The sequence below is a fragment of the Protopterus annectens genome, chromosome 3.part1 (genome assembly GCF_019279795.1).
Source record: "Protopterus annectens isolate FY-2018-M chromosome 3.part1, PAN1.0, whole genome shotgun sequence".
NCBI lineage: Eukaryota > Metazoa > Chordata > Ceratodontiformes > Protopteridae > Protopterus > Protopterus annectens.
Window position 1 is genome coordinate 1,868,325,394 of NC_056732.1, and position 26,400 is coordinate 1,868,351,793.

The 26,400-nt window shown below is 38.1% G+C and overlaps 1 protein-coding gene across 1 annotated transcript in view; it reads left to right on the top strand.

The window, feature by feature from the left end:
• Window positions 1-12,557: 12,557 nt before the first annotated feature.
• Window positions 12,558-26,400, top strand: part of LOC122798788 (zinc finger protein 665-like) — a 173,392-nt gene continuing 159,549 nt past the window's right edge. The window contains exon 1 of the mRNA XM_044067897.1: window positions 12,558-12,732. Coding sequence (XP_043923832.1) covers window positions 12,721-12,732 — 12 coding nt within the window. The 5' untranslated portion in view covers window positions 12,558-12,720. The remainder of the gene's footprint in view (window positions 12,733-26,400) is intronic.

Below are 26,400 nucleotides of genomic sequence, written 5' to 3' on the forward strand. Positions count from 1 at the left end.
CAGGGCTGTCATACTGCATTTTCGGACAGATTTAGCTTTCCAAAGGAAAAAACTCTCATCAGGATGTCCACTCCCATGAGGGCAGACAAAGATAAAAATAAAATAAAATTAGGAATGAATACTTATTTTATAGCAAGCAGCTTCAAGAAGTGCAGAAATTCATGACTAGATAAAAAAAAAAAAATATATATATATATATATATATATATATATATATATGTTTTTTCATTTGCCTGCAGTGGTCCTTTAAATATCTCTACACAGATCAGCCACAATGAAAGGCTTAAATATATTTAATAATAAATAATAAAAAACAAGAAAATACTCAGTATATATTCAGAGTGACATCAGAGTTCAGAATCACAGGAACTATTTCATTTTGTTTTATTTTTTATTTATTTATTACATTTGTTAACTGGGTAATGTCTGGCTGGGCCAGAAGCCCATTTTCAGAGGAGACCCAGGGAGAAAAGCTCCAGTTATACAGTTTACAGTTACAGAAACTAATAATGCTAATTATATTATCTTCAACAACTAGGATGGTTAGAGTTGCCAAATCTACTATTATTCAACCAACTAACTGTTGCCCACAAAATCCTATATCAACCTACTAACACACCAATACTTACAAACCTTATCACCCCCTATAATAACCTCAAGACCCTACGCTCATCAAATAAATTACTGGTACAAATAATTAAAACTAACAATTTGGCTGGTGATTCCCTGTTCTCTAACACTGTTGGTAAAACCTGGAATTCACTCCCCAGTGACCTAACCTCCCTTTCCTCAATAAACCTATTTAAATAACTAAGGTAACAATTGGCACTACAGGAAAATGTGCGTTTTTGAGCAAAAAATAATAAGAAGATAAAATCGTACAAAGTACAAAGCTCAAGAACGCAACCATGCAGATAGTTATAAAGCACATGCAAAATGTCTTTTCAGACTGAGCATAAACAATGTATCCAATTCCAAGTAATAAACTGCTGTCACGTCTTCTTAATATAAAACAGTTCTTTTATTGACAGATATCTGGTAAGCGCTTTTGTCAAGGTGGCTTCTTCAAACCAAAAAAGTATATGAATCAATTCAGTACACACCTTATATAGATAGATAAAAACAGCTTCATTTACATTTTAAATGACTAGATGACATCATAATTGATTAATACACAAACTAAATAGGTAATGAATGTTGTTACTTAAATTAAGCCAAAATGTTTCATGAATCAATGTAAGTACAACACTAATACTGTATAATAATAAGAGCACAAAATTTAAAATATTAAACAATAATAACCCATCTGTAGATAACATATCTAAAAAGTTATTAAAAGTAGTAATAAAAAATTACTTAAGAAGAAATCTCCTATTCTTGATGGCTGGTTTGATGGGAATCTTATAATTAAGGCCAGGATGGATATGTGCCGAAGCCTAATGATCCAATTAGTTTCATTTCTTTCAGTAAAATTTCTTACATCGCCTTCCCTCAAGCTAGGTGTATTAACATATAAAACCAAAAACTTAAATATATGTGAACTATTGATTTCTAATATATGTTTGGATAGAGCATTTGTATTAGATTAAATATGAATTTGATATAAATGTTCTCTCACTCTATCTCTAAGCCTTCTGTCACTTTTACCGACATAGAAGGCAGGGCAAGAGGAACATAGAGCAAGATAAACAACATGTTCAGTATTACAATTAGCTGTAACATCAAAACTAAAAAATTGAGATGTATTAGGATGCACAAACATATTAGAATCACATATATAAGAACAAAAATTACATTTATTACAAGGTTTTGGGCCTAAATAATTATTATTGTCATGAAAAGACATAGTATTTGTATAATATAAAAGTCTATGTAAGCTTTTCTTATTTTTAAATACGAACTGTGGTTGTTCACCCACAACTTCTTTGATGCTAGGATCAACAGTTAATACATTCCAGTGCTTACATATGATATCTCTTATTTGCTGAAAATTATACGTATAAAATAATGAGATTTTCTGCATAGGTACATCGGTGTTAGTACGATTACATTTTGTAATATACTTTTCATTACCTTGTTCTGAAAAATAAGGTTATGCTCTGTCTGACCTAAGATGTTCCATACTTTGAAAACCTGTCGAAATTTCATCTGCTCTATACTTCCTTGTTAAAAGCCTATCATAGAGGCCTGCTAATTCTATCTCAAAGTTACCTTGCTTAGGATTTAGTCTAGATGCTCGAATAGCCTGGCCCTTGATAATGTTAGTGAAAACATATCGAGGGTGCATGCTTTCTCTGGGTAACAATGTATTTTTGTAACAAGATTTCTTATATAAGCCTGTATTTAATTTGCCATTACTCATGCGTTCAATGAAAACATCTAAAAAAAGGGATACTTCTTGATGAAACTGTCATAGTAAATTTAAGGAAATTTGTAAGTAAATTTATTTCCTCAAAAAAGCTACTCAAATCACCATCGCTACCTGTCCAGAGAAGAAACAAGTCATCCTCAAAATATCTGTAGAAAATGACATGCTTTTTGTTGCCAGGAAAGGAAATAATTTCTGTTTCTCCCACATAGCCATAACTAGGTTGGCGTAGCTATAGGCACAGGATATGCCCATAGCTACGCCATCCCTCTGTAAATATAATTCATTCTCAAAGAGAAAAATATTATTCTCCAATGTCTCTAATAGAAGGCAGATAAGGTCTATCTTGGAATCTAAGATGTTGGTGTAGTGTGTTAGAAACTGGTGGATACTATTTATGCCCTGCTGACTGGGAATGATAGTAAAAAGAGACTTAACATCCATAGTAACTAATAGGTAGGGAAGATGTTCTGGTATACTTGCTGTTTCCTTATAAAGGTCCAAAAAATTGTTTGGAGTCTCTGAGAATAAATGGATTCAAATCTACCACTGGTCTCAGCATTTTCTTTATGTATACTGATAAGGGTTCAGTGACCCAATCTCTACCTGCCACAATGGGTCTCATTGGTAGATGTATGGGATTTTTATGAACTTTTGGCAAACCTTGGATGGTAGGAATTAAAGGATTCTCTGCCCATAAAAAGTCAAACATTTTTGTTGTAATTATCCCACCTCTATTCAAATCATCCAGTGTATTATATACCCTAGAGACGTGTTCATGGACATCTTACATAGTTATAAGTGAATAGAATGTCATGTCACTCAACATTTCCTTCATATAAAAATTATAATCATCCCTAACACCACCACCGGTCTACCTTTATCAGCTGGTCTGATTGAAAGGTTCCTATCATTCTTAAGATTATTTAAAGCCTTTTTCTGCCTAAAGGTTAGATTATCTTTCCTAGAATTAGCATATGACTTGTTGGAAGTAACATAAATGTCATCTACAACCAGTTTACAGAAAGCATCCACTAGGGGATGAAAATTAGTTTCAAAAACACTGGGTTTATGAAATGGTAATGGTCGAATATTGCTAACTTCATTATTGAACAACAACTCTAACTGTATGTTACGAGCAAACAGTTTAATATCTTAGATGGTATCTATCATGTTACTGTTAGTGGTAGGTATAAAAGAAAGGTCCTTATTCAAAACTTCTAACTCATACTGTTACTGTTAGTGGTAGGTATAAAAGAAAGGCCCTTATTCAAAACTTCTAACTCATACTGTTACTGTTAGTGGTAGGTATAAAAGAAAGGCCCTTATTCAACACTTCTAACTCATACTGTTACTGTTAGTGGTAGGTATAAAAGAAAGGCCCTTATTCAACACTTCTAACTCATACTGTTACTGTTAGCGGTAGGTATAAAAGAAAGGCCCTTATTGAAAACTTCTAACTCATACTGTTACTGTTAGTGGTAGGTATAAAAGAAAGGCCCTTATTCAAAACTTCTAACTCATACTGTTACTGTTAGTGGTAGGTATAAAAGAAAAACCCTTATTCAAAACTTCTAACTCATACTGTTACTGTTAGTGGTAGGTATAAAAGAAAGGCCCTTATTCAAAACTTCTAACTCATACTGTCACTGTTAGTGGTAGGTATAAAAGAAAGGCCCTTATTCAAAACTTCTAACTCATACTGTTACTGTTAGTGGTAGGTATAAAAGAAAGGCCCTTATTCAAAACTTCTAACTCATACTGTTACTGTTAGTGGTAGGTATAAAAGAAAGGCCCTTATTCAAAACTTCTAACTCATATTGTTACTGTTAGTGGTAGGTATAAAAGAAAGGCCCTTATTCAAAACTTCTAACTCATACTGTTACTGTTAGTGGTAGGTATAAAAGAAAGGCCCTTATTCAAAACTTCTAACTCATACTGTTACTGTTAGTGGTAGGTATAAAAGAAAGGCCCTTATTCAACACTTCTAACTCATACTGTTACTGTTAGTGGTAGGTATAAAAGAAAGGCCCTTATTCAAAACCTCTAACTCATACTGTTACTGTTAGTGGTAGGTATAAAAGAAAGGCCCTTTTTCAAAACTTCAAACTCATACTGTTACTGTTAGTGGTAGGTATAAAAGAAAGGCCCTTATTCAAAACTTCTAACTCATACTGTTACTGTTAGTGGTAGGTATAAAAGAAAGGCCCTTATTCAAAACTTCTAACTCATACTGTTACTGTTAGTGGTAGGTATAAAAGAAAGGCCCTTATTCAAAACTTCTAACTTATACTGTTACTGTTAGTGGTAGGTATAAAAGAAAAGCCCTTATTCAAAACTTCTAACTCATACTGTTACTGTTAGTGGTAGGTAAAAAAGAAAGGCCCTTATTCAAAACTTCTAACTCATACTGTTACTGTTAGTGATAGGTATAAAAGAAAGGCCCTTATTCAAAACTACTAACTCATACTGTTAGTGGTAGGTATAAAAGAAAGGCCCTTATTCAAAACTTCTAACTCATACTGTTACTGTTAGTGGTAGGTATAAAAGAAAGGCCTTTATTCAAAACTTCTAACTCATACTGTTACTGTTAGTGGTAGGTATAAAAGAAAGGCCTTTATTCAAAACTTCTAACTCATACTGTTACTGCTAGTGGTAGGTATAAAAGAAAGGCCCTTATTCAAAACTTCTAACTCATACTGTTACTGTTAGTGGTAGGTATAAAAGAAAGGCCCTTATTCAAAACTTCTAACTCATACTGTTACTGTTAGTGGTAGGTATAAAAGAAAGGCCCTTATTCAAAACTTCTAACTCATACTGTTACTTTTTGTGGTAGGTATAAAAGAAAGGCCCTTATTCAAACCTTCTAACTCATACTGTTACTGTTAGTGGTAGGTATAAAAGAAAGGCACTCATACTGTTACTGTTAGTGGTAGATATAAAAGAAAGGCCCTTATTCAAAACTTCTAACTCATACTGTTACTGTTAGTGGTAGGTATAAAAGAAAGGCCCTTATTCTAAACTTCTAACTCATACTGTTACTGTTAGTGGTAGGTATAAAAGAAAGGCCCTTATTCAAAACTTCTGACTCATACTGTTACTGTTAGTGGTAGGTATAAAAAAAGGCCCTTATTCAAAACTTCTAACTCATACTGTTACTGTTAGTGGTAGATATAAAAGAAAGGCCTTTATTCAAACTGTCTAACTCATACTGTTACTGTTAGTGGTAGGTATAAAAGAAAGGCCCTTATTTAAAACTTCTAACTTATACTGTTACTTTTTGTGGTAGGTATAAAAGAAAGGTCCTTATTCAAACCTTCTAACTCATACTGTTACTGTTAGTGGTAGGTATAAAAGAAAGGCCCTTATTCAAAACTTCTAACTCATACTGTTACTGTTAGTGGTAGATATAAAAGAAAGGCCCTTATTCAAAACTTCTAACTCATACTGTTACTGTTAGTGGTAGGTATAAAAGAAAGGCCCTTATTCAAAACTTCTAACTCATACTGTTACTGTTAGTGGTAGATATAAAAGAAAGGCCCTTATTCAAAACTTCTAACTCATACTGTTACTGTTAGTGGTAGGTATAAAAGAAAGGCCCTTATTCAAAACTTCTAACTCATACTGTTACTGTTAGTGGTAGGTATAAAAGAAAGGCCCTTATTCAAAACTTCTAACTCATACTGTTACTGTTAGTGGTAGGTATAAAAGAAAGGCCCTTATTCAAAACTTCTAACTCATACTTATCTAGGGGTCTGTGTAAGAGATTCCAAACTAAATCGTCATTTTCTCACAGATTTTCTTCAGGGTGGGTTCTTTCAACTCTCCTCCCTGGCACTTTTCTTTTTTGCTTCCCCCTGCTCATAGAACAACTTCTTCCCCTTCTGTATGTGTTGGTAATTGGGAAAGGGGCATGGTATTGAATATTGCTAGAGTTACTGGAATGTGTAGTAGTTTTTCTATGAACAACTGGTTCAGTATCTAAAGATATATGAGCAGCAGGCAGCTCAGAGTTATGTCTGCTCTCTTGTACAAGTTCAGTGCAGCTAACACCACTGCTACAAGTCTCAGTAGTAGCATTGTTAGTATTCATAGCATTTATAGTTGGCTGTACATCCAAACTCTCATTAACTGTAGCAGTAACTGAATTCAAAATATTATGTGTATCAGACCTCATATCAGTATGACTACTATTAGCAGCATTATTAACATTTTGTGCAGTTAAGTTATCTAAGAAATCTCTACTGTTATTTTCAAGGTTAATACCTGTAGAATTCAAAACTGTTACTGATGGTCAACCATTACTATTTCCATTATTAACTTGCCTTTTATTAGTGCCATTCCTAGGCCAAGTGAAGACTTGGCCATGGGAAAAATCATATATGTCTCTTTGGAGTCTGTGTTTCTTCTGTTCTAACAGACGTTTTTCAAACAGAGAAACACTGTCTATTAAACGTTCCATCAACGGTGCAACAACAGTTTCTGTGAAGCTATGGTATAAGTCAGTTTGTTGGTTATAAATAAGTTCTTTCAGTTTAGTTTCTTCTGGTGCAAAAAATTAATTGAGAAGAGACATATAACTAATGTTCACCTCAATGTTAAGCTGTTGCCAGCGATGCAATAGTTCCAGATAGACCTATTTAAATGCAAACTGAAGCCATACTTTAAATAACAGTGGTTATGCCCCTGTGCTAACCCTGATTAACTACCTCACTTATCTCTGGATATTAGTCTCCATACCTGTATAACCTAGTTATTTTTCTATGAACAATAAAGAGAGTGTGAGTTAACTGTTTAAAGTGTTATTAGAGATTTCTTTGTATGACTAACCATAGCTGACAAGTACTAAGATTCTGTAAACAGAATCACAAGGAATGGCAAAAATCTGTTTTGTATCTGCATTTGTAAAATGTCATTTACTGTAACTATTACTGTGTGTTGTGGAGCTTTTCTCCCCGGGCCTCCACTGAAAACAGACATAAATCCAGTTGGACTAGCCCGGTCAATAAATGTAAAATAAATAAATAAAATAAATAAATATTAACAATAATGGCAGAAAACACTGCTAGTGAAACTAATATTACTACAATAATAAGATTATTGGCAAAAATTATTTGTGATTGAGCCATAGTAACAGTGTAATTAAACTGGCAATATTAATTACTGTCAAGGACAAATATAGCAGCTGGTAACAGAATGCATGGATATACATTGATTTAGGAGACCATATAGTATACATGACATTAACAGTAATGTTGTATAGGACCTATGTCCAACAACTAGTTGCTGATTTAAAACTGAAGAATTTAGCTAGGTGGAAAGAAACAGAAGTCACAGGGTTAAGAGCTAGAGATTAGAAGGAGCAGAACTATGGAGATGAAGTCAGGGAGTAGGTAGACTTAGCCAGGCATATGGCAAGAACAAAGCCAATTTAAAATTTAAAACAACATTGCAAGACAGTCTCAAATAAATAAAGAAAAATATCTAAACTAAGGTTCACTATATTCCTGACTGTATCTAAGAGAGTTACTATACTCTAGAAACTTACAGAGCAAGGCAGATGTTGTGGTAAATGGTACTTGTCAGGTCCAAGACCGAATACAGAATGCACTGTCTCTCTTAGAGACTTCTCAAATTAATATCTCAAGTATTACTACTGGGATAGCTTGCAGAATTACATCATTTCTTGTCATCCGACTCTATCCCAGGTGAAGTCCCCACTACTGGGAGCTGGCAGTATTTAGCATCTACCTGTGAAAATACATAGACCTCAGATCTTTGGCAGATGCTGGAAGCTATAAAACAATTATATTCCTCCACATTTCAAGACTAGTAATTATTTCACCCTAAAGACAATACAGAAAGCTCCCTAGTACAGACATTGTGTCTCTTGCTGCCTTGAAAACTGAACAATACCATCTTTTATGGTCTAGCCATACAGTAATTTAATTTCAGTCACTTTTCTGAAGTTTGCTGGACCAAAGTTAATCCATCAATTTCCTCTGTCAACATATACATTTAAACAGTTACAATAGTGCATATACATTTCTGATCTCTTCCAGCAGAGAGCACTGTGGATACATTTCAAGCACAAGCACTCTACAAAATATCTTCTCAACACAAACACCAGTACAGAACAGTCTGATATACACTTGACATACAGGTCCAATATATTTGTAACATAAGCATCTTATAAAAACATTTTGATATTCACCAATGACATATAGTTATTTACAAAATTCCAGAAAGCTGTTCCTGCAGTAACTCCCTTTGTTACGCAGAGTATAAAAATACATAAGTAAGCACTTCCAGATGAAAATTCTAAATTTCCTTAACCTGGTGACCAGAGGGATGGCCTGCCAAATTTGTGATCAATGTTTAAAATAGCTATCCCTTCCTAGAAATCTACTCCAATTATTCATCATACTCAGGGCTACTCCTTTTTGCAAATTAATGAAGATGTGACATAACTTGGGAAATTAATCCCCTGCTTTCCCAACCTTTAAATCCCAAGGTCATAATTCAAGTTAACAACATGGGCTTATCAGTAGCTGGTATAGTAGACCAGGGATTTTTTTTGGAATGCTTCTTTTAATGCTAAGAAATAAAAATGAGACCTATAAGGAAGATCCAAAATTGCACTGGGCTTCTTCCCAACCCAGTACTTCACTCCCATTCTGCAGCTGATCCCAGTACTTTATCTTGGTCTTTAGTCAACTCCACATAAGACCCACTGTACCACCTCGACCTGCTCCAAAGGAGGAACCTGTAGTGGGGAATTGTCTCTCTCTACAACTTGACAGTGTCCCTGATACATAAACTACTGATCTTGGCATGTACCACATCCAACAGTGGAGATGCTATTTGCTGACATTCAGCCCTCAGAAAACATCAAAGATATCCAGTATTTCCAACCACTCATTCCTCTGCCTAAATATTGCACCCATATAGGAGGGTTACCATACAGTGGGGAGCTAAGGACTATTAATCAAAAAAGTACTGCAGAAAGATATGTCTCTGTGTCCAGCAGTGCCAGGCCTCCCAATTCCTAGAGAAAAGTTATTTTTTTCTAACAAATATGGAGTCTTTTCCTTCCCCCAAACATCCTTTATCTGTTTTGTTAGACTACGTAATTCCCTTATCTCGATGGAGTCCAAAAATCTAGGCCCAGTAAAGCAAATGACACTGCAGCCTCCATAGAAACTGCCAAACCACACCCCTAAATATTTGATTGGACTGCATACCCACCAACATGGGTCCCAAGCTAGGATCAAGTCCCTGTGTTGAAGATTAATCTTTATTATCCTGGGAAATCATAAGTTCATACATTAGTAGTAGGCTAACTGCTCTTGTGGGTTATTTTAAGCCTAGCCATTTACCCCATGTGAGAATCAAACCCTGCAGCTTGAGTTTGTAAGGTAAGCACCTTAATCATTAATGTGTGAAGTGACTAAATAAAGTCATACATTTATATGCATATATATTGTATCCTTCAAAAGATGCATACTAATCCAGAACCTGATATTCTATAAACTTTCTAAGTTTATAGGAACAATATCTAAAAGCTGCCCTTTTAATTTTTTCTTTGTCCAGAATTCTTGCTCTAAGAAGTTGTAAACAACAATAAACACACAATATGTGTACACGATTAATGTACAGAGCACCCATGAGCTAGCGAACAGATTTTACTATTAATGTACAGAGCGCCCGTGAGCTAGTGAACAGATTTTACTATTAATGTACAGAGCGCCCATGAGCTAGTGAACAGATTTTACTAACAATGTACAGAGCGCCCATAAGCTAGTGAACAGATTTTACTATTAATGTACAGAGCGCCCGTAAGCTAGTGAACAGATTTTACTATTAATGTACAGAGCGTCCGTGAGATAGTGAACAGATTTTACATTTACTGTACAGAGCGCCCATGAGCTAGTGAATAGATTTTACATTTAATGTACAGAGCGGCCGTGAACTAGTGAACAGATTTTACTATTAATGTACAGAGCGCCCGTAAGCCAGTGAACAGATTTTACTGTTAATGTACAGAGTGCCCATAAGCTAGTGAACAGATTTTACGATTAATGTACAGAGCGCCCGTGAGCTAGTGAACAGATTTTACTATTAATGTACAGAGCGCCCATAAGCTAGAGAACAGATTTTACTATTAATGTACGGAGCACCCGTAAGCTAGCGAACAGATTTTACTATTAATGTACAGAGCGCCCATAAGCTAGTGAACAGATTTTACTATTAATGTACAGAGCGTCCGTGTGCTAGTGAACAGATTTTACTATTAATGTACAGAGCGCCCGTGTGCTAGTGAACAGATTTTACTATTAATGTACAGAGAGCCCGTAAGCTAGTGAACAGATTTTACATTTAATGTACAGAGCGCCCGTAAACTAGTGAACAGATTTTACTATTAATGTACAGAGCGCCCGTAAACTAGTGAACAGATTTTACCATTAATGTACAGAGCGCCTGTAAGCTAGTGAACAGATTTTACTATTAATGTACAGAGCGCCCGTGAGCTAGTGAACAGATTTTACTATTAATGTACAGAGCGCCCGTAAGCCAGTGAACAGATTTTACTGTTAATGTACAGAGTGCCCATAAGCTAGTGAACAGATTTTACGATTAATGTACAGAGCGCCCGTGAGCTAGTGAACAGATTTTACTATTAATGTACAGAGCGCCCATAAGCTAGTGAACAGATTTTACTATTAATGTACGGAGCACCCGTAAGCTAGCGAACAGATTTTACTATTAATGTACAGAGCGCCCATAAGCTAGTGAACAGATTTTACTATTAATGTACAGAGCGTCCGTGTGCTAGTGAACAGATTTTACTATTAATGTACAGAGCGCCCGTGTGCTAGTGAACAGATTTTACTATTAATGTACAGAGCGCCCGTAAGCTAGTGAACAGATTTTACTATTAATGTACAGAGCGCCCGTGAGCTAGTGAACAGATTTTACTATTAATGTACAGAGCGCCCGTAAGCCAGTGAACAGATTTTACTGTTAATGTACAGAGCTCCCATAAGCTAATGAACAGATTTTACGATTAATGTACAGAGCGCCCATGAGCTAGTGAACAGATTTTACTATTAATGTACAGAGCGCCCATAAGCTAGTGAACAGATTTTACTATTAATGTACGGAGCACCCGTAAGCTAGTGAACAGATTTTACTATTAATGTACAGAGCGCCCATAAGCTAGTGAACAGATTTTACTATTAATGTACAGAGCGTCCGTGTGCTAGTGAACAGATTTTACTATTAATGTACAGAGCGTCCGTGTGCTAGTGAACAGATTTTACTATTAATGTACAGAGCGCCCATAAGCTAGTGAACAGATTTTACTATTAATGTACAGAGCGCCCGTGAGCTAGTGAACAGATTTTACTATTAATGTACAGAGCGCCTGTAAGCTAGTGAACAGATTTTACTATTAATGTACAGAGCGTCTGTAAGCTAGTGAACAGATTTTACATTTAATGTACAGAGCCCCCATAAGCTAGTGAACAGATTTTACTATTAATGTAGAGCGCCCGTGAGCTAGTGAACAGATTTTACTATTAATGTACAGAGTGCCCGTGAGCTAGTGAACAGATTTTACTATTAATGTACAGAGCGCCTGTAAGCTAGTGAACAGATTTTACTATTAATGTACAGAGCGCCTGTGAGCTAGTGAACAGATTTTACTATTAATGTACAGAGCGCCCGTGAGCTAGTAAACAGATTTTACTATTAATGTACAGAGCACCCGTAAGCTAGTGAACAGATTTTACTATTAATGTACAGAGCGGCCGTGAGCTAGTGAACAGATTTTCCCCTTTGAATAAGGAAGAAAATAAAAAAATAGTGAGGTTTTTGTATGGAGTCCTTATTCCTTGGTCATGAAAACTGTTAAACTGTTGTGTTGTGTTGTGTTACCTTCCTGGCAGTGTGGCAAGGACTGATGTGTGGAGAGGAAGTACTGCTAATGTAGTGCAGGGTCTATAAGAAATACAGAATGTAGCTTTACGTAGTGAAAGGTAAATATACCAGCCTATCTCATTAAATATGTATACAAAACCCTCCCCCAAACACTTTCTTCACATGCTTTACTTTATGAATATTAATAAGGTTAGCAGCACCCTATAGGGACACATTTCATAGGCACATAGGAAGTGAGTAACTTAAAGTTGTTGAAGGAGTAATATTTTTTTGTGTGTGTAGAAAAGGATTGAGTCCTTATTCTTTATTACTCTTTTTTATGTATTTATTTTGTAGGTGTTATGGAATCTTTCTGGTTCTTAGACCTTACAAGCAGTCGTTGTTTGACTTCCTGAAAAGTGCAGTTCATCATGAAGTTGGAGGTAAGAACTGAGCTGATGAGGGAACATGTTTTCTTTTTCTGTTGGATTTTATTCAGATCGGAGGAATTGGGTGTTGTGTTTCTTGCTGGTGTAGTGTGTGCTACTTGGGTGAAACTGAGGGCAGGAACAGGAAAGAATAACCTGCAGGTAAAATTTTCTGTTTTACAGGGAACTAAGTTTTATGAAACAACTATCCTTTGTACTTCTGATCCTGAACTGTAAAGGGCTGTATGCTGTTTTGCTTGTGAGCTTAGCAGTTTGTATTGATGAATGCAAAACCTGCAAAGGGGGATTAAAACACAGAGACTATTTAAGTGGAAGCTTGTTTTTTTGTGAATAATTAGCTATTTGGTTTAAAGCAGCAGTGTAAAGTAACACAAAAAATAAATTAAAATTGAGCTGTGTTTCCCTTGTAATAAGAAGTTGGGTCATTATTCTTCAATATTAAACTTGTGTAATTTACTTATTTATGAACTTATACTTTTGTAGTGTCACAAGGTATGAATCCATTCTGGAACTCACTACATTTCAGCTTTTTTGTGGCTCTGCAAATGCAAGATGTTCTGTCATCTTTGTAATGTGCCCCAGATTTTTAGTCAGCTGTTTCGCTCTGATACAGGAACTTAGAGCTGTAGATTTGTCTTACCCTCTGACAGTAGTACCATTTCTTGTAAATGTGTTTTCCTGTGTTTATAGATTGTTTTTCTACTTTTTAAATGTCTGTCTTCCTCCTTTGCGCAGACTGTGGTACAGCATATGTTGCAGAGGGCAGAATATATATAAAATCAGTGGTCTTAACATGTGAAAGGAGACCTTCTTCTATGACATTAAGTGATCAGCTCAGATATTATATGACCATGTTGTGTAACTGTTTAGTTAACTTCACGCTGTTGAAAGGTAACCTTATGTGACTTGGGACAGAAGCTTCAGAGGTTACCTGGCTACACAAGGTGTTGTTACTGTGCATAGCAGATGGCTAGATACTGTTTTTACAGCATGCAGGGCTAGTACAGTCTATAGTAAAGCATCAATAAGAGTCTAAAGGAAAATAAATAAACTGCCAAGAGTGAAGAGAAGCAGATACTTTTACTTGTCAGAAAGGAACGTGCAGGAAGATTCTGTCAGGTATAACTGTTTGTTCAAATATTTGCCCTTATGTTATAGTTATTATATCAGACAGACTGCATTGTTAACTGCTGATTTGGCTTTGTAGTATGTTGCTCTGACTGTAGTGCACAGGGTCCTGGGTTCAAACCTTCGCAGTGAAATGCATGGTGGTAACATAACATTTGGGGGGGGGGGGTTGGCATAGTGGTTAAGATGTTCATCTTATGGCTGCACAAGGTGCAGGGTTTGATTCTCACATGGGGTAATTGGCTGAGCATGGAATTGCCCACAAGAGCATTTAACTTATTCTCTGTCTCATATCGCCTACTTAGAGGTGATCTCTGCTTGACTTGCAAAGCCATGTCTGATCCAGCTCTGTTAGAAATGCTACATCTAAAGAAATCCCAATCCCTCTGCACTACACGCTCCACAGACCTCAACCTCATTATCACAATCAACAGAACATGCTGGAGGGACAGGTTTATAACCCAGAGACTGCCCATGCTGTGGAATAGACTTCCCATACATGTCACATAGAGCACCTCACTGGCCCTCTTCAAGAGAAATATTGATGAGTGGATGGGAAATAGAAAATTCACCCCAGGGATTAGTCCAGTGGTTCTACTCGACAGAAGCACTAGGAACTAAGGTTGGGTGGCATGATGCCAGGGTAATCCTATAGGCTAGGCTTGTAAAGGCTCCAGGGCCATTAGCCTAGTACACACCTATGAACCTCCTTAATCCAGTTTGGGGTCATGTGGGACCACAGTTCCTTACAGGACAGACACACTCACTCACTATCCCACAGCACGTATACCTTTAGCAGTTTGGAGGAACACCAGTTCACCTATAGCATGTCTTTGGGACGTGAGAGGAGACTAGAGCCCTTACCCCCAACAAAAGCTTATGCAAACACAGGGAGGATGTGCCAAAGAGCACACAGAAGGTACCCCAGGCAAGAACTGAACTGGAGAACCAAGTGCTGTGGGGCAGCAGTGCTGAGCACTACCACCACTGTGTCACTGGTGAGTGTATTATATTGGCCAATGTCAATACCTTTTTACTTTAGAACTCCTAAAGAAGTAAAGTAATTAATTAATTAATTATTTGATACATATAGATAAATACATTTCGGTTTTGTTGAGGATCCATAACCTCCTTGATGCGCAGTAGCAAGCACCGTCCCAACCCTGCCTGATACCCAGGATCATGGAAACCTCTCTAAATACTCCAAAATAATTATTCATTCTGCCTGTTTGGCCGCATGAATATTCATATTGTGCAGAAGCTGGCAATTTAGCTAAATAACAAAAGTTTTGACATTTTCACATGTTAAAGAGAAATACAAAATAAACAGTCAAACACATCCTTAACTTGCAGTGAGAATGCCATAGAAAATTCGGAATCTCAAAGAAATGTCAGTAATGCATTTCAGCCGTTACACTCAAGTATTCACATTGCAGCCAGTAATGTGAAGTAACCGAAATGAAAGTAACCTTACACAGTAATACCTAAATAATAACCCTAATACATAAATAGTAAGTAAATACCCACATAAAAGCACGGTTTTGTGTTACCAAGCATTTTTCTGAAGGATACGAAGTCAGAAACTGAAATGTCTGTCATTATATAGTAAATGCAGTCCTCACTGAATTGACAGAAAAAACACATATTTTAAAAATAATGGACTAGAAATACAAGGCAAAAATTTGGACATTTTCTGAAAATCTTGACGGTCGACAGCTATGATTTATACTAGAAGCGTGTTCATTTTGTGTGGAATGCTGGTCTTTAGCATGGCCCACAGGGATCCTTGTGTTATTGCTGGTGATATACGGAGTTTGCCTGGCATCCAACCATAAGAATATGAACAACAGTTAAGATTATAAATAAAATAACCATTCAGTGTGTAGCCATGAATCCAAAGTGCCCCCTTCTTTGACCCCATAGTTGTAGGTTTTCTTAGTAGTTTGCCTTACCTTGCAGTTGTGTGAAACTTTAATTAATAAATCTTATAGAGTGTAATTAATAAATCTTGGAGTGTAATTAATAAATCTTATAGAGTGTAATTAATAAATCTTATAGAGTGTAATTAATAAATCTTGGTGTAATTAATAAATCTTGGAGTGTAATTAATATATCTTAGAGTGTAATTAATATATCTTAGAGTGTAATTAATAAATCCTATAAAGTGTAATTAATATATCTGAGTGCAATTAATATATCTGAGTGTAGTTAATATATCTTGTAGAGTGTAATTAATAAATCCTATAGCGTGTAATTAATAAATCCTATAGAGTGCAATTAATATATCTTATAGAGTGTAATTAATAAATCCTATAGAGTGTAATTACTATATCGTACAGAGTGCAATTAATATATCTTATAGAGTGTAATTAATAAATCTTAGTGTAATTAATAAATCCTATATTGTGTAATTAATATATCCTATAGAGTGTAATTAATAAATCTTATAGAATGTAAGCAGACGTGTTGGGCTGAACTTGAGCAGAAATAAAAAGATGAGTAAGATTGATGTAACTTCATTTCATGTTTCATAACATAATTCATAATTTACACTGCCATTCATAAAAATGGATCAGCTGGAGGACGTGGACTGGGATTGGTGGAGTATATGGGCCTGCAGCTTCTGGGTGTAGTATACTGTAGAGTGTGCAATGTGAGTGATGGTGGTAGGGCTAGGGTAGATGGCCTAATGGTTAAGGTGTTTGCCTTACAAACACAAGGTGCAGGGTTTGAGTCTCACAAGGGATAATTAGCTAGGCTTAAAATGGCTCGCAAGGGCAGTTAGCTTAGTACTAATCTATGAACCTATGAGGTAAAGTAGTCTTTGAGGTGCTCTTTTTTCAAGTAAGCTAGTTATGCACCTTATCCCATAATGTGTTTGATACAGTGTACCTGCACTAATAGTGTACCTTTGTATGTTGGACTACATTACATGGGGGAACTGGATGTGTTGTCACCACCTAGATGGGCAAACCAAAGCGGGACCAGGTACGCTGTGGCTGAAAGAGATCCTAGGCCTTAAAAACATGTCCTACATGGACAGACTCAAAAGACTCCAGCTATTCTCTGTCTCATATTGCCTACTTAGAGGTGATCTCTGCTTGACTTATAAAGCCATGTCTGACCCAGCTCTGTTAGAAATGCTACATCTAAAGAAATCCCAATCCCTCTGCACACATGCTCCAGAGACCTCAACCTCATTACCACAATCAACAGAACGTGCTGGAGGGACAGGTTCCTCACCCAGAGACTGTCCATCCTCTGGAATAGACTTCCCATACATATCAAGCAGAACACTTTGCTGTCCCTCTTCAAGAGAAATCTTGATGAGTGGATGGATAACAGAAAGTTCACCCCAGGGATCACTCCAGTGGCTGTACTTGATAGAGGCACTGGGAACTAACATCGGGCAGCATGATGCCAGGGCACTTCTATGGGCTAGGCTTGTAAAGGATCCAGGGCCATTAACCTAGTACACACCTATGAACCTATTATAGAAAACACTAGACCCGTATACAGTTATGGGAAACACCGGTGGAGTGTAGTAACATTACAGGGAATGTTTATAGTAGAGGTATGTAGAGTAATGGGGAAACACTGGTGGAGTGTAGTAACATTATGGGGAATATTTATGGTAGAGCTATATACAGTGATAGGAAACACTGGTGGAGTGTAGTAACATTACAGAGAATGTTTATAGTAGAGCTGTATAGAGTAATAGGAAACATTGGTGGAGTGTAGTAACATTATGGGGAATATTAATAGTAGAACTATATACAGTAATGGGCACCACTGGTGGAGTGTAGTAACATTATGGGTAATGTTTATAATAGAGCTGTATATAGTGATAAGAAACACTGCTGGAGTATGATAGGATGGTTCAGTCTCTTACAAGGCTGCAGGAAGAGGTACATTAATAAACTGCATTGATAGGGATCTTTTTTGTCAGTGCTGTGAAACTTTCTATCAGTTGATCGAGTTTACAAACTCAAACCTTATATGCATGAGAACATAGGATCGAGTTTTTGAAAACTCAAAATGTTTGAGTGGTGATAGCTGTACAGTGAGGATCAAGAAATTTAACATTGTCCTCACTGTAATGTGTTCTCAGAGATGGTATATATAATTAGCAGGGGATGTGGGGGGTGTAGGGGTGCCCACTACAAAAATGTAAAAAAATGTAGATTTTTCCGTTTTTTATGTTCGAGTTTTCGGAAACTTGATCATATGGTCTCTTCAAGATTTTTTTTCCAGTTTCTGAAAACTCTCTCATCGGATAGGGATCTAACAAAAAGAGAGGGTCTCATCTGATAGGGATCTAACAAAAAGAGAGGGAATGATAAAAGTATAAACTAGTAGTCAAAAACAAAGGGACAGAAAAAAGATAAAAAATGCACAGCAGGGTAAAAAAAGTTCCAGTAGTGGATGAGCTGAAGGTAGAATCAGACAGACGCACTCGAGGGAAACGGAGTCAAGTAATGTAGACATGGGAGAGGAACACTTTACACATCAGGAGCTCATGGAGAATGAGATTGATGCACAATCATGCAGCGAGACAGATGAGAGGAACATTAAATGACCTAGCAGAGAGCACAGGATTAAAAGGTGTAGGACCATAGACTGAAAACAGCTAAATCTGAGGATGAGGGGATCCAGCATCGAGCAGTGAGACAGATGAGGGGAGCATTAAATGGCACAGCAGACAGCACATGATTAAAAGTTGTAGTACCATAGACTCAAAGCAGCTAAAGCTGAGGATGAGGGGATCCAGCAGTGAGACTGATGAGAGGAACATTAAATGACGTAGCAGAGAGCACAGGATTAAAAGTTGTAGGACCATAGATTCAAAGCAGCTAAAGCTGAGGATGAGGAGATCTAGTAGTGAGACAGATGAGAGGAACATTAAATGACACAGCAGACAGGACAGGATTAAAAGGTGTAGTACCACAGACTTAAAAGAAGCTAAAGCTGAGGAAGAGAGGTGCCCAGAACAGATGAGAGGATCATCAAATGACATAGCAAAGGGCACAAGATTAAAAGATGTAGTGCCATAGACTGAAGGCAGCTAAAACTGATGATGAGGGGATCCCATGAGGTGATCCAGAATCAAGCAGCAAGATAGATGAATGGAGCATTAAATGCACAGCAGATGGCACATGTTTAATAGTACCATAGACTGAAAGCTGCTAAAGCTTGTCTAAAAGCTGTAATCAGAAGTACAAGATTCGAATGTGTAAAGAACTGAGACCCATACATGGGACCATACATCACGCCATAGATGGCACCATATGTCACGTCATACATGGTACCATACATTCTGCTATATGCCACTGTGTAGTACATCCTCACATTACTTGGTGGTACTTTTTTAAGAGCCTGACAAGAAATTGGCACTGTGATAATTTAAGACAGAAATTTCAATTTAAGCAGCAAACTACTAACCATTCTTGTAACTGAGGGCAAGAGAATCTTATTGAGGGATTAAAAAAATCCTACAATAATTTTAGCCTTGACTAGAACTGCTAATAGTTTGTAGAGTCCATTAATACCCAAACAGTTAGCCGCGGTTAGCGTTGCTGCCTCACAGCAAGAGGTTCTCCAGTTCGATCCTTGGCTGACGTGCCTTCTGTGCAGAGTCTGCATGTTCTCCCTGTGGTCGCGTGGGTTTCCACCCAGTGCTCTGGTTTCCTCCCACATCCCAAAGACATGCTGTAGGTGGATTGAATACTCTAAATTGGCCCTAGGTGTGAATGTGTGCATGTGTGTTCCTTCAGTGGAAGGTTGGGCATCAGGCCGGCAACTTGACATTGTAAAACTCCACTGCCAATCAGGAGCAGACAGATGATCCACTGTGGTGACCCCTAACCGGGAAAAGCCGAAAGAAAAAGAAGATTACTACCCAAACAGTTGACAGGTTAAAGCATCTTGGTAAGGATAACACTGGCAAATAGTGAGATGGCTGCCTGATGTTATAAAAAAAAGATGAAATGATGTAGAAGTGTGGGGTTCCACTTTATTAATACAACTTCCCTGCTTGGGGGGCAGTGCACACCAGGGATCAGTTAATGGTCAGTTGGTCCAACTGGAGTGGTATTTCTCATAGGGGTGAATTTCCTTTTAGGATTTATCATATGAGACACATTACAGAAAGAAATCTAGAGGGCCAGATGAAAGTACATTACTTACATGAGTGGTAGTGCTTGCATTGTCTACCTAAAACACATGACATCACACAGCATACAGTCCAGCAGGAGTGCCTGCACAGGTTATTATAGGGAACTTACACAGAGGATCCTTAAGCAGACATTGTGAATAGTCCGAGTGCATTCCCTGAATACTGGTTGGTTGCCATGTTTATTACCTCAGAGATAGAAGTACTAACACATATAAAGAACCAGAGTCTTAAACTACTGCTGTCACTAAAAGTGAGTTGGAGCTAATGCAGTCGGTGGCACCAGTGATTTGCACACAGGTGCTTCTGAGAGACAACAGTATTTACTGGTAAAAAGTATGAGTGTTCACAGTGTGGCTATACAAGGGCTAATTGCCCTCAGAATTATGATAGTTGTACAGAGTTGATGCTACAGAACATTAATTTTACCACCTATTTGGTTCAGTTTGACAGTCTAGGGATGGTGGTTCACTTGATTTATTTAACATCACTAATGTTTACTTATTTAAGGTCCCTGAAGATAGCCGCTGCTCTTACAAAGTACGTTATCTTGGCATCTGACATCCACAAGTTCTGAAATTACTTGATTTTCTCAACGATTCAGTAGTTACTGATTTATGGAGATAAGAGATCATGTATGTTTTTGATTTGTACTTTAATTCGGAGTTTTTTTTTGTTACACCAAGAGGTTTTTACAATGACAGGTGAATCACTGAATTGGGAATAAGATTGTAGTTGTATTTGTGTTTCCCTAATCTTGACAAAAAACTTTTGATTGAGCCAGAATAAATGGAATATTGATTTATGGAATTATTCTTAAAGGCCTTTCTGTTTATGAAGTGCATTAGTTATGTGGGAGAAGATTTACAGTAACTCATTTGATCATGAACAGTAGGAATATAATAAGAGTGTTGGTTACAATGTTAGGATGGTTTGGTTCCATAACTTTGTGTTTTTGGGAATCTACACAAATGTAGAAACAAACATTATAAGTGTTGCCTTACCTGAGAACTTTTTGTTTATTTACTTTCTAGGCGGGCTCATTCAGTGATCCTTTTTAGCAATAACCCAAGCCAGAGAAAGAAAGCAAGGATAGAATTAGCAGACTGACTAAAGTAATTAAAAATATAGAAGTACTAATATTGAACTTCTTCCTCTTTCGGCTTTTCCCGGTTAGGGGTCGACACAGTGGATCACCTATCCGCTCATGATTGGCAGTAGAGTTTTTCGGTGTTGAGTTGCCAGCCCGGCACCCAACCTTCCACGGAAGGTACACACACACACACGCACTCATACCTAGGGCCAATTTTAGAATGTCCAATCCACCTACAGCATGTCTTTGGGATGTGGGAGGAAACCGGAGCACCTGGAGGAAACCCACGCGACCACAGGGAGGACATGCAGACTCCGCACAGAAGGCACGCTAGCCAAGGATTGAACTGAAGAACCTCTTGCTGTGAAGCGACAACACTAACCGCTGCACCACCGTGGCTGCCCAAGTACTGATATTGAACAAACATGCAAATTTAACCACCAGACCTGCTAATATAAAGGAAGTAACAGGGTATTGATCTGTGTGTGGTCGGTCAACAAGTGTGAGGCTTAAATGAAATGGTTTGAGGATAAACCTACTGCTTTTAGATCATTTCTATATGAAGACATCTTTAGCAGGCTTCTAGCAAGAAATGAAAGAGAACCAAGGAGGGAACTGGGGACAGAATGGAGGGAGGCACAAAAAATTAAAATACAAATTTTACTTTGAATACATTAAAGGCAGCTAATGAAATAATCACAGAGAGAGTCACACTTGAGCAGTTTATACAGAAATTGATAAAGATGGTCGATTTAACCTGGGACCCTGAAACAGATGCAGTCTAGACTGAGTTTAGAAGTAGGGAAAGTAGCTTCCAGGCCGCAGGTATGACTTTGGATGAGGTTGTTTTGTTTACACATTTATGTATAATTTAGAGGCAGAAGAGTGGGGTTGCCTTCACTTTGTGATATTAAGGAAAATGTGTAGACTAGTAATGGGGTAACTTGTAGTTGTAAATTAGAGTTTTTTTTTTTTTGCAATGCAGATGTTTAGGTAGCTTGTGCTGTAACTGCAGCTGGTTGGCCAGCATGTTCCCATGGGCTGTTAGGGGCTGTCAATCTACAGATCTATAAATCTTATGACATATTTGTAAACAGAGCATTATTATACACCTAACCAGAGCAGTATTCTACACAGCGGTCTACTTTTTATTATTTTTTTTTTTATATTTGAAATATATAGCTGGGAGACCGGAACTCTCATTCATGAGACTACATTTCTAAGCAACTGCTGAACACAAAGTGTAAATTTCTTATCTGTGTTATATCTCTATCTCTGTATCACACACACACACACACACACACACACACACACACACACACACACACACACACACACACACATACACACACACAAAACATGCAAAAATCCTTGTTTTTCGTAAATTTTGTTCATAGGGCAGAAAGCTAATGTGGATGGTATATCTGCTGCCTCACACATATCTATTCTAAGGTATTTCCTGTGGGAAAAAAGGGCAAAGTGTTTTTTGAAGTTTATGAGGCTATAGAAGTGTAAACCATCAGAGTTTGTATAGCCAATCATTTGATAATCATGTCTCAAGCTTCTCACTGTTCATGCTAACATATTGTCTCCCACGCTAACATTCTGTTTAAATTTTATTTACAGTTCTATACATCATTTAAAATCTGATGCTAACAGGGTATGTAAATATTTTTTGATATTTGTCACCTCCCTATAGCAGCCACTTACACTGAACTGCCCCCATTAAATAAAATTAACTGCAGACCAAGATGTAAGCCAAAAATAATATCCACCTTCTTGGAATACACCTGCAATCCTACTTTGCCCCGTGTTTTACTTCTTACACGCTAAGACATGTGCAAACCTTGGCCCTTTAACTGACTGTGAGACATACCCCCAGGAGCAGTAAAAATCAGTACAGAATTGTCTGGCTAAACTGCCAAAGCATATGCAATAGAAATACAGAAACATGGGAGTGGACTGAATGCTGCCAATAAAATATATTCTCTCTCCCAGAAGCATGGCTCATACCAGAATTATGTAACTGAAATCCCCCCTCTCTGCTGCAGTATCTTTAGAAGTGGTAAAACTCATATCCAGGCAGAAAGCTTTGTAGTTCTCCACAAATTACCATTCCTTTCCTCCCTCTATCAGAGACAGTTTCTTTGGAAGACATCAGGGAAATGGTAATCCTACCTGCAGCTATCAGAGCAAAATACCAAACACAAGTATTCATTTATATTATGGCAACACACTCACAATTGTAGTAAAAATAGCTTGTAGTGCGTCTCAACAAATATCCATGGCCAAACTGTAATTTTAGGTGATCCGAACATTGACAAGTCATATAATCCTGAACAGTGTTCTTATCCATCCCTAAACCTGTTTGGGTATTGTTAACTAGTTACCCAGCTAGGAAAAGTCTACAAACAGAAGAAAGTCTGTGAGCACGGTATCCAAATTTTTCCTCCTCCATAATCTGTTCCATCCAGTATTCTGTTCTTGCTTGACTGGACATCTCCTAGTAACTCTTCAATGAACTACATTTAGTTGTTCTTGCAAGTAATTACCTCCAGAAACCGAATAGTAATGCATTGCCTCACAGAACTGTTGTATCGACTTGACAGCTGTGCCTTTTTAACCTAAAAAGGTGCCATTTTACCTGCAGTAAGGATAGTCACTTATTCCCTTTGTAGTCTGATATCTGTCCTCTCCCCTTGTTTCCTGTCTGGGACTGCAGAAGGATAGTAGAATGAAAGGGATCTGGAAACAGGGGTACTGTGTGGTGCATCTGTCCACCATGGGGAGGTCCTAGGGAAGGGTATTGTGAATGTACCCAACATAGAGGGTCCTTGGGAGGGGTAATGTCCATGTATGCAGCACAGGGGCTCATAGGGAGGAGTTATATATATGTGTCCAGCAAAAAGGGATTCTAGGAAAGGGTAATGTGCATGTGTCCAGCACAGGGGGTCCTAGGGAGAGGTGCAGTGCATGTGCCCTGGAGGGTTGCAGTGCAGAAGCCTACCACAGAGGATACTAGAAAGAGGTGCAGTGAATGTGCCCAGTACACCCTATACTGGGGGGTACAGTGCCTGTTCTGAGCACAGGGGGTACTATGGAGAGGGGCCCAATGCCTGTTCTGAGCACAGGGGGTGCTAAGGAGGGGGCCAGTGAATGTTCTGAGCACAGAGGGTACTGGGTAGGGGCCTAGTGAATCTTCTGAGCACAGGAGGTAATAAGGAGGGGCCCTGTGCCTGTTTGGAGCACAGGAGTAATAGGGAGGGGCCCAGTGCCTGTTCTGAGCACAGGGGGTAGTAGGGAGAGGCCCAGTGCCTGTTCTGAGCACAGGGGGTAATAGGGTGGGATTCAAAACATGTGCTCAGTGTAAAGAATACTAGGGAGGGGCGCAGTGGATGTCTCCAGCACTGGGAGTACTAGTAAGGGGTGCAATGCATGTACCCATCAGGGGGATATGAGGAAGGGATTCAGAGCCTGTTCTCAGTACAAGGAATACTATAGGGGTGTATAGTGCCTGTGCCCAGAACAGGGGGGTACTATGGAGGGATGTGCAGTGCATATACCTAGAATAGGTTCATAGGTAAGTACTAGGCTATCTGCCCATGGGCATTTATAAGCCTAGCCACAGAGTGATGGTTTTCGCCTCCCCATTAGATTAGTAACCTGGGCCTCTGTCAACAGGGCTCCTGAAGTGATCCAGAGAATGGGGTACTAGGCAGGGGTACAGTGGTTGTGTCCAGAATAGGGGTTGCTGTAAGCTTCCTGCTTATTTTTTTGTGTACCAGCTTGCATATACTGAGGTCCTTCACTAATTAGTCACAGCTTCTCTTTGTAATTAGTCAGAGGGTGTTTCTACTTAATGTAATTAAATGTTCATATATGTAATAATTAAACAATAACCGACGCCTGGGTATGGGTAATGCTGGATTTACCCACGGTCGGTGTGGTTTGGTCACAAGGGCGAAGCCTGAGTGGCCAAACAAAGACAACCGTGAGTAAATCCAGCATTACCCACACCCAGAAGTGGGTTATTGCTATTATACAATGACATTATTTAAGAAATAAAATACTTACTTTTCTTAAATAATGGCATTGTATAATGCCTCCTTGCTGCCCTTCCGCAGCTGTCCAGTATTCTGCGGCAGTTCTGATGTACTGCACATGCGTATGGTTACGCAGTACATAAGAACTGTGTGTGGAAGCAACAGAGAAAGGAAGATCCCCGTTACTTTTAAAAATGTGTCTTGCTATGTTAAAAGAGTTTAACATAGCGAGATAGCTTTAAAAAAAGCAACGGAGAAAGGAAGATCTCCGTTGTTTTTTTTAAGATATTTCGCTATGTTAAACTCGTTTAACATAGCGAGATAACAGCAACGGAGCTCTTCCGTTCTCCGTTGCTGTCCAAAAAAAAAAAGACATACTAATGGAAAAAGTCTGGGTGACCAGACCTTTTTCCATCAGTATAAGTCTGATTTATAACATGCACGCTGACCAATCAGCATGCACGTTTTGGAATATTAATGGGGGATCGTTGTATAATCTCCAACATTTGCTGCAGTTACAGCACCAAGTGAGTTAGATTAAATGCACTGCACCATTCTACCTAGTCTTTCCACCGTTTCAGTGGATCAAGATTTTATAGTAAAGAATTAATGTAAGAACCCTTATCCTCTTGTCCTCTACTAGGAAACCAGAGGGTTGGCAGGATCCCAGAAGAGGGGTGCATGTGCCCAAAATAGTGAGTAATAAGGAGGAAGGGGTACATTGCATATGTCCAGAGTAAGGGGTACTGGAAAGTGATACAGTGCATGTGTCCAAAACAAAGGTACATAAACTGCATGTGACCAGAACAAAGGGTAATAAGAGAAGTACAGTGCATGTCTGCAATAGTGGTTACTAGGAATACTGGGGAATGGATGCAGTGCATGTGTCCGTAGTAGAGGGGGAACTAGGGAGTGGGGGTACAGAACATGTGTTCAGAGCAGGAGAGGTACTGGGGAGAGGCACCGTCTATGTGCCTAGAACCAATGGTACTACGGACAGGTATAGTGACCATGTCCAAAACTGTGTGTACTTGAAAGGGTTACACTGTCTGTGTCGGGAACAAGAGATACTAGGGAGGAATACAGTGCCTGTGCCCAGGACAAGAGGTACTAGAGAGGGGTGCACTGCCTGTACCCAGAACTGGGTGTGCAATGGATGGGTACATTATTTTTTCTTTGAATAGGGGGTATTAGGAACAGATTCAATGTAGAGGGTAATAAGTAGG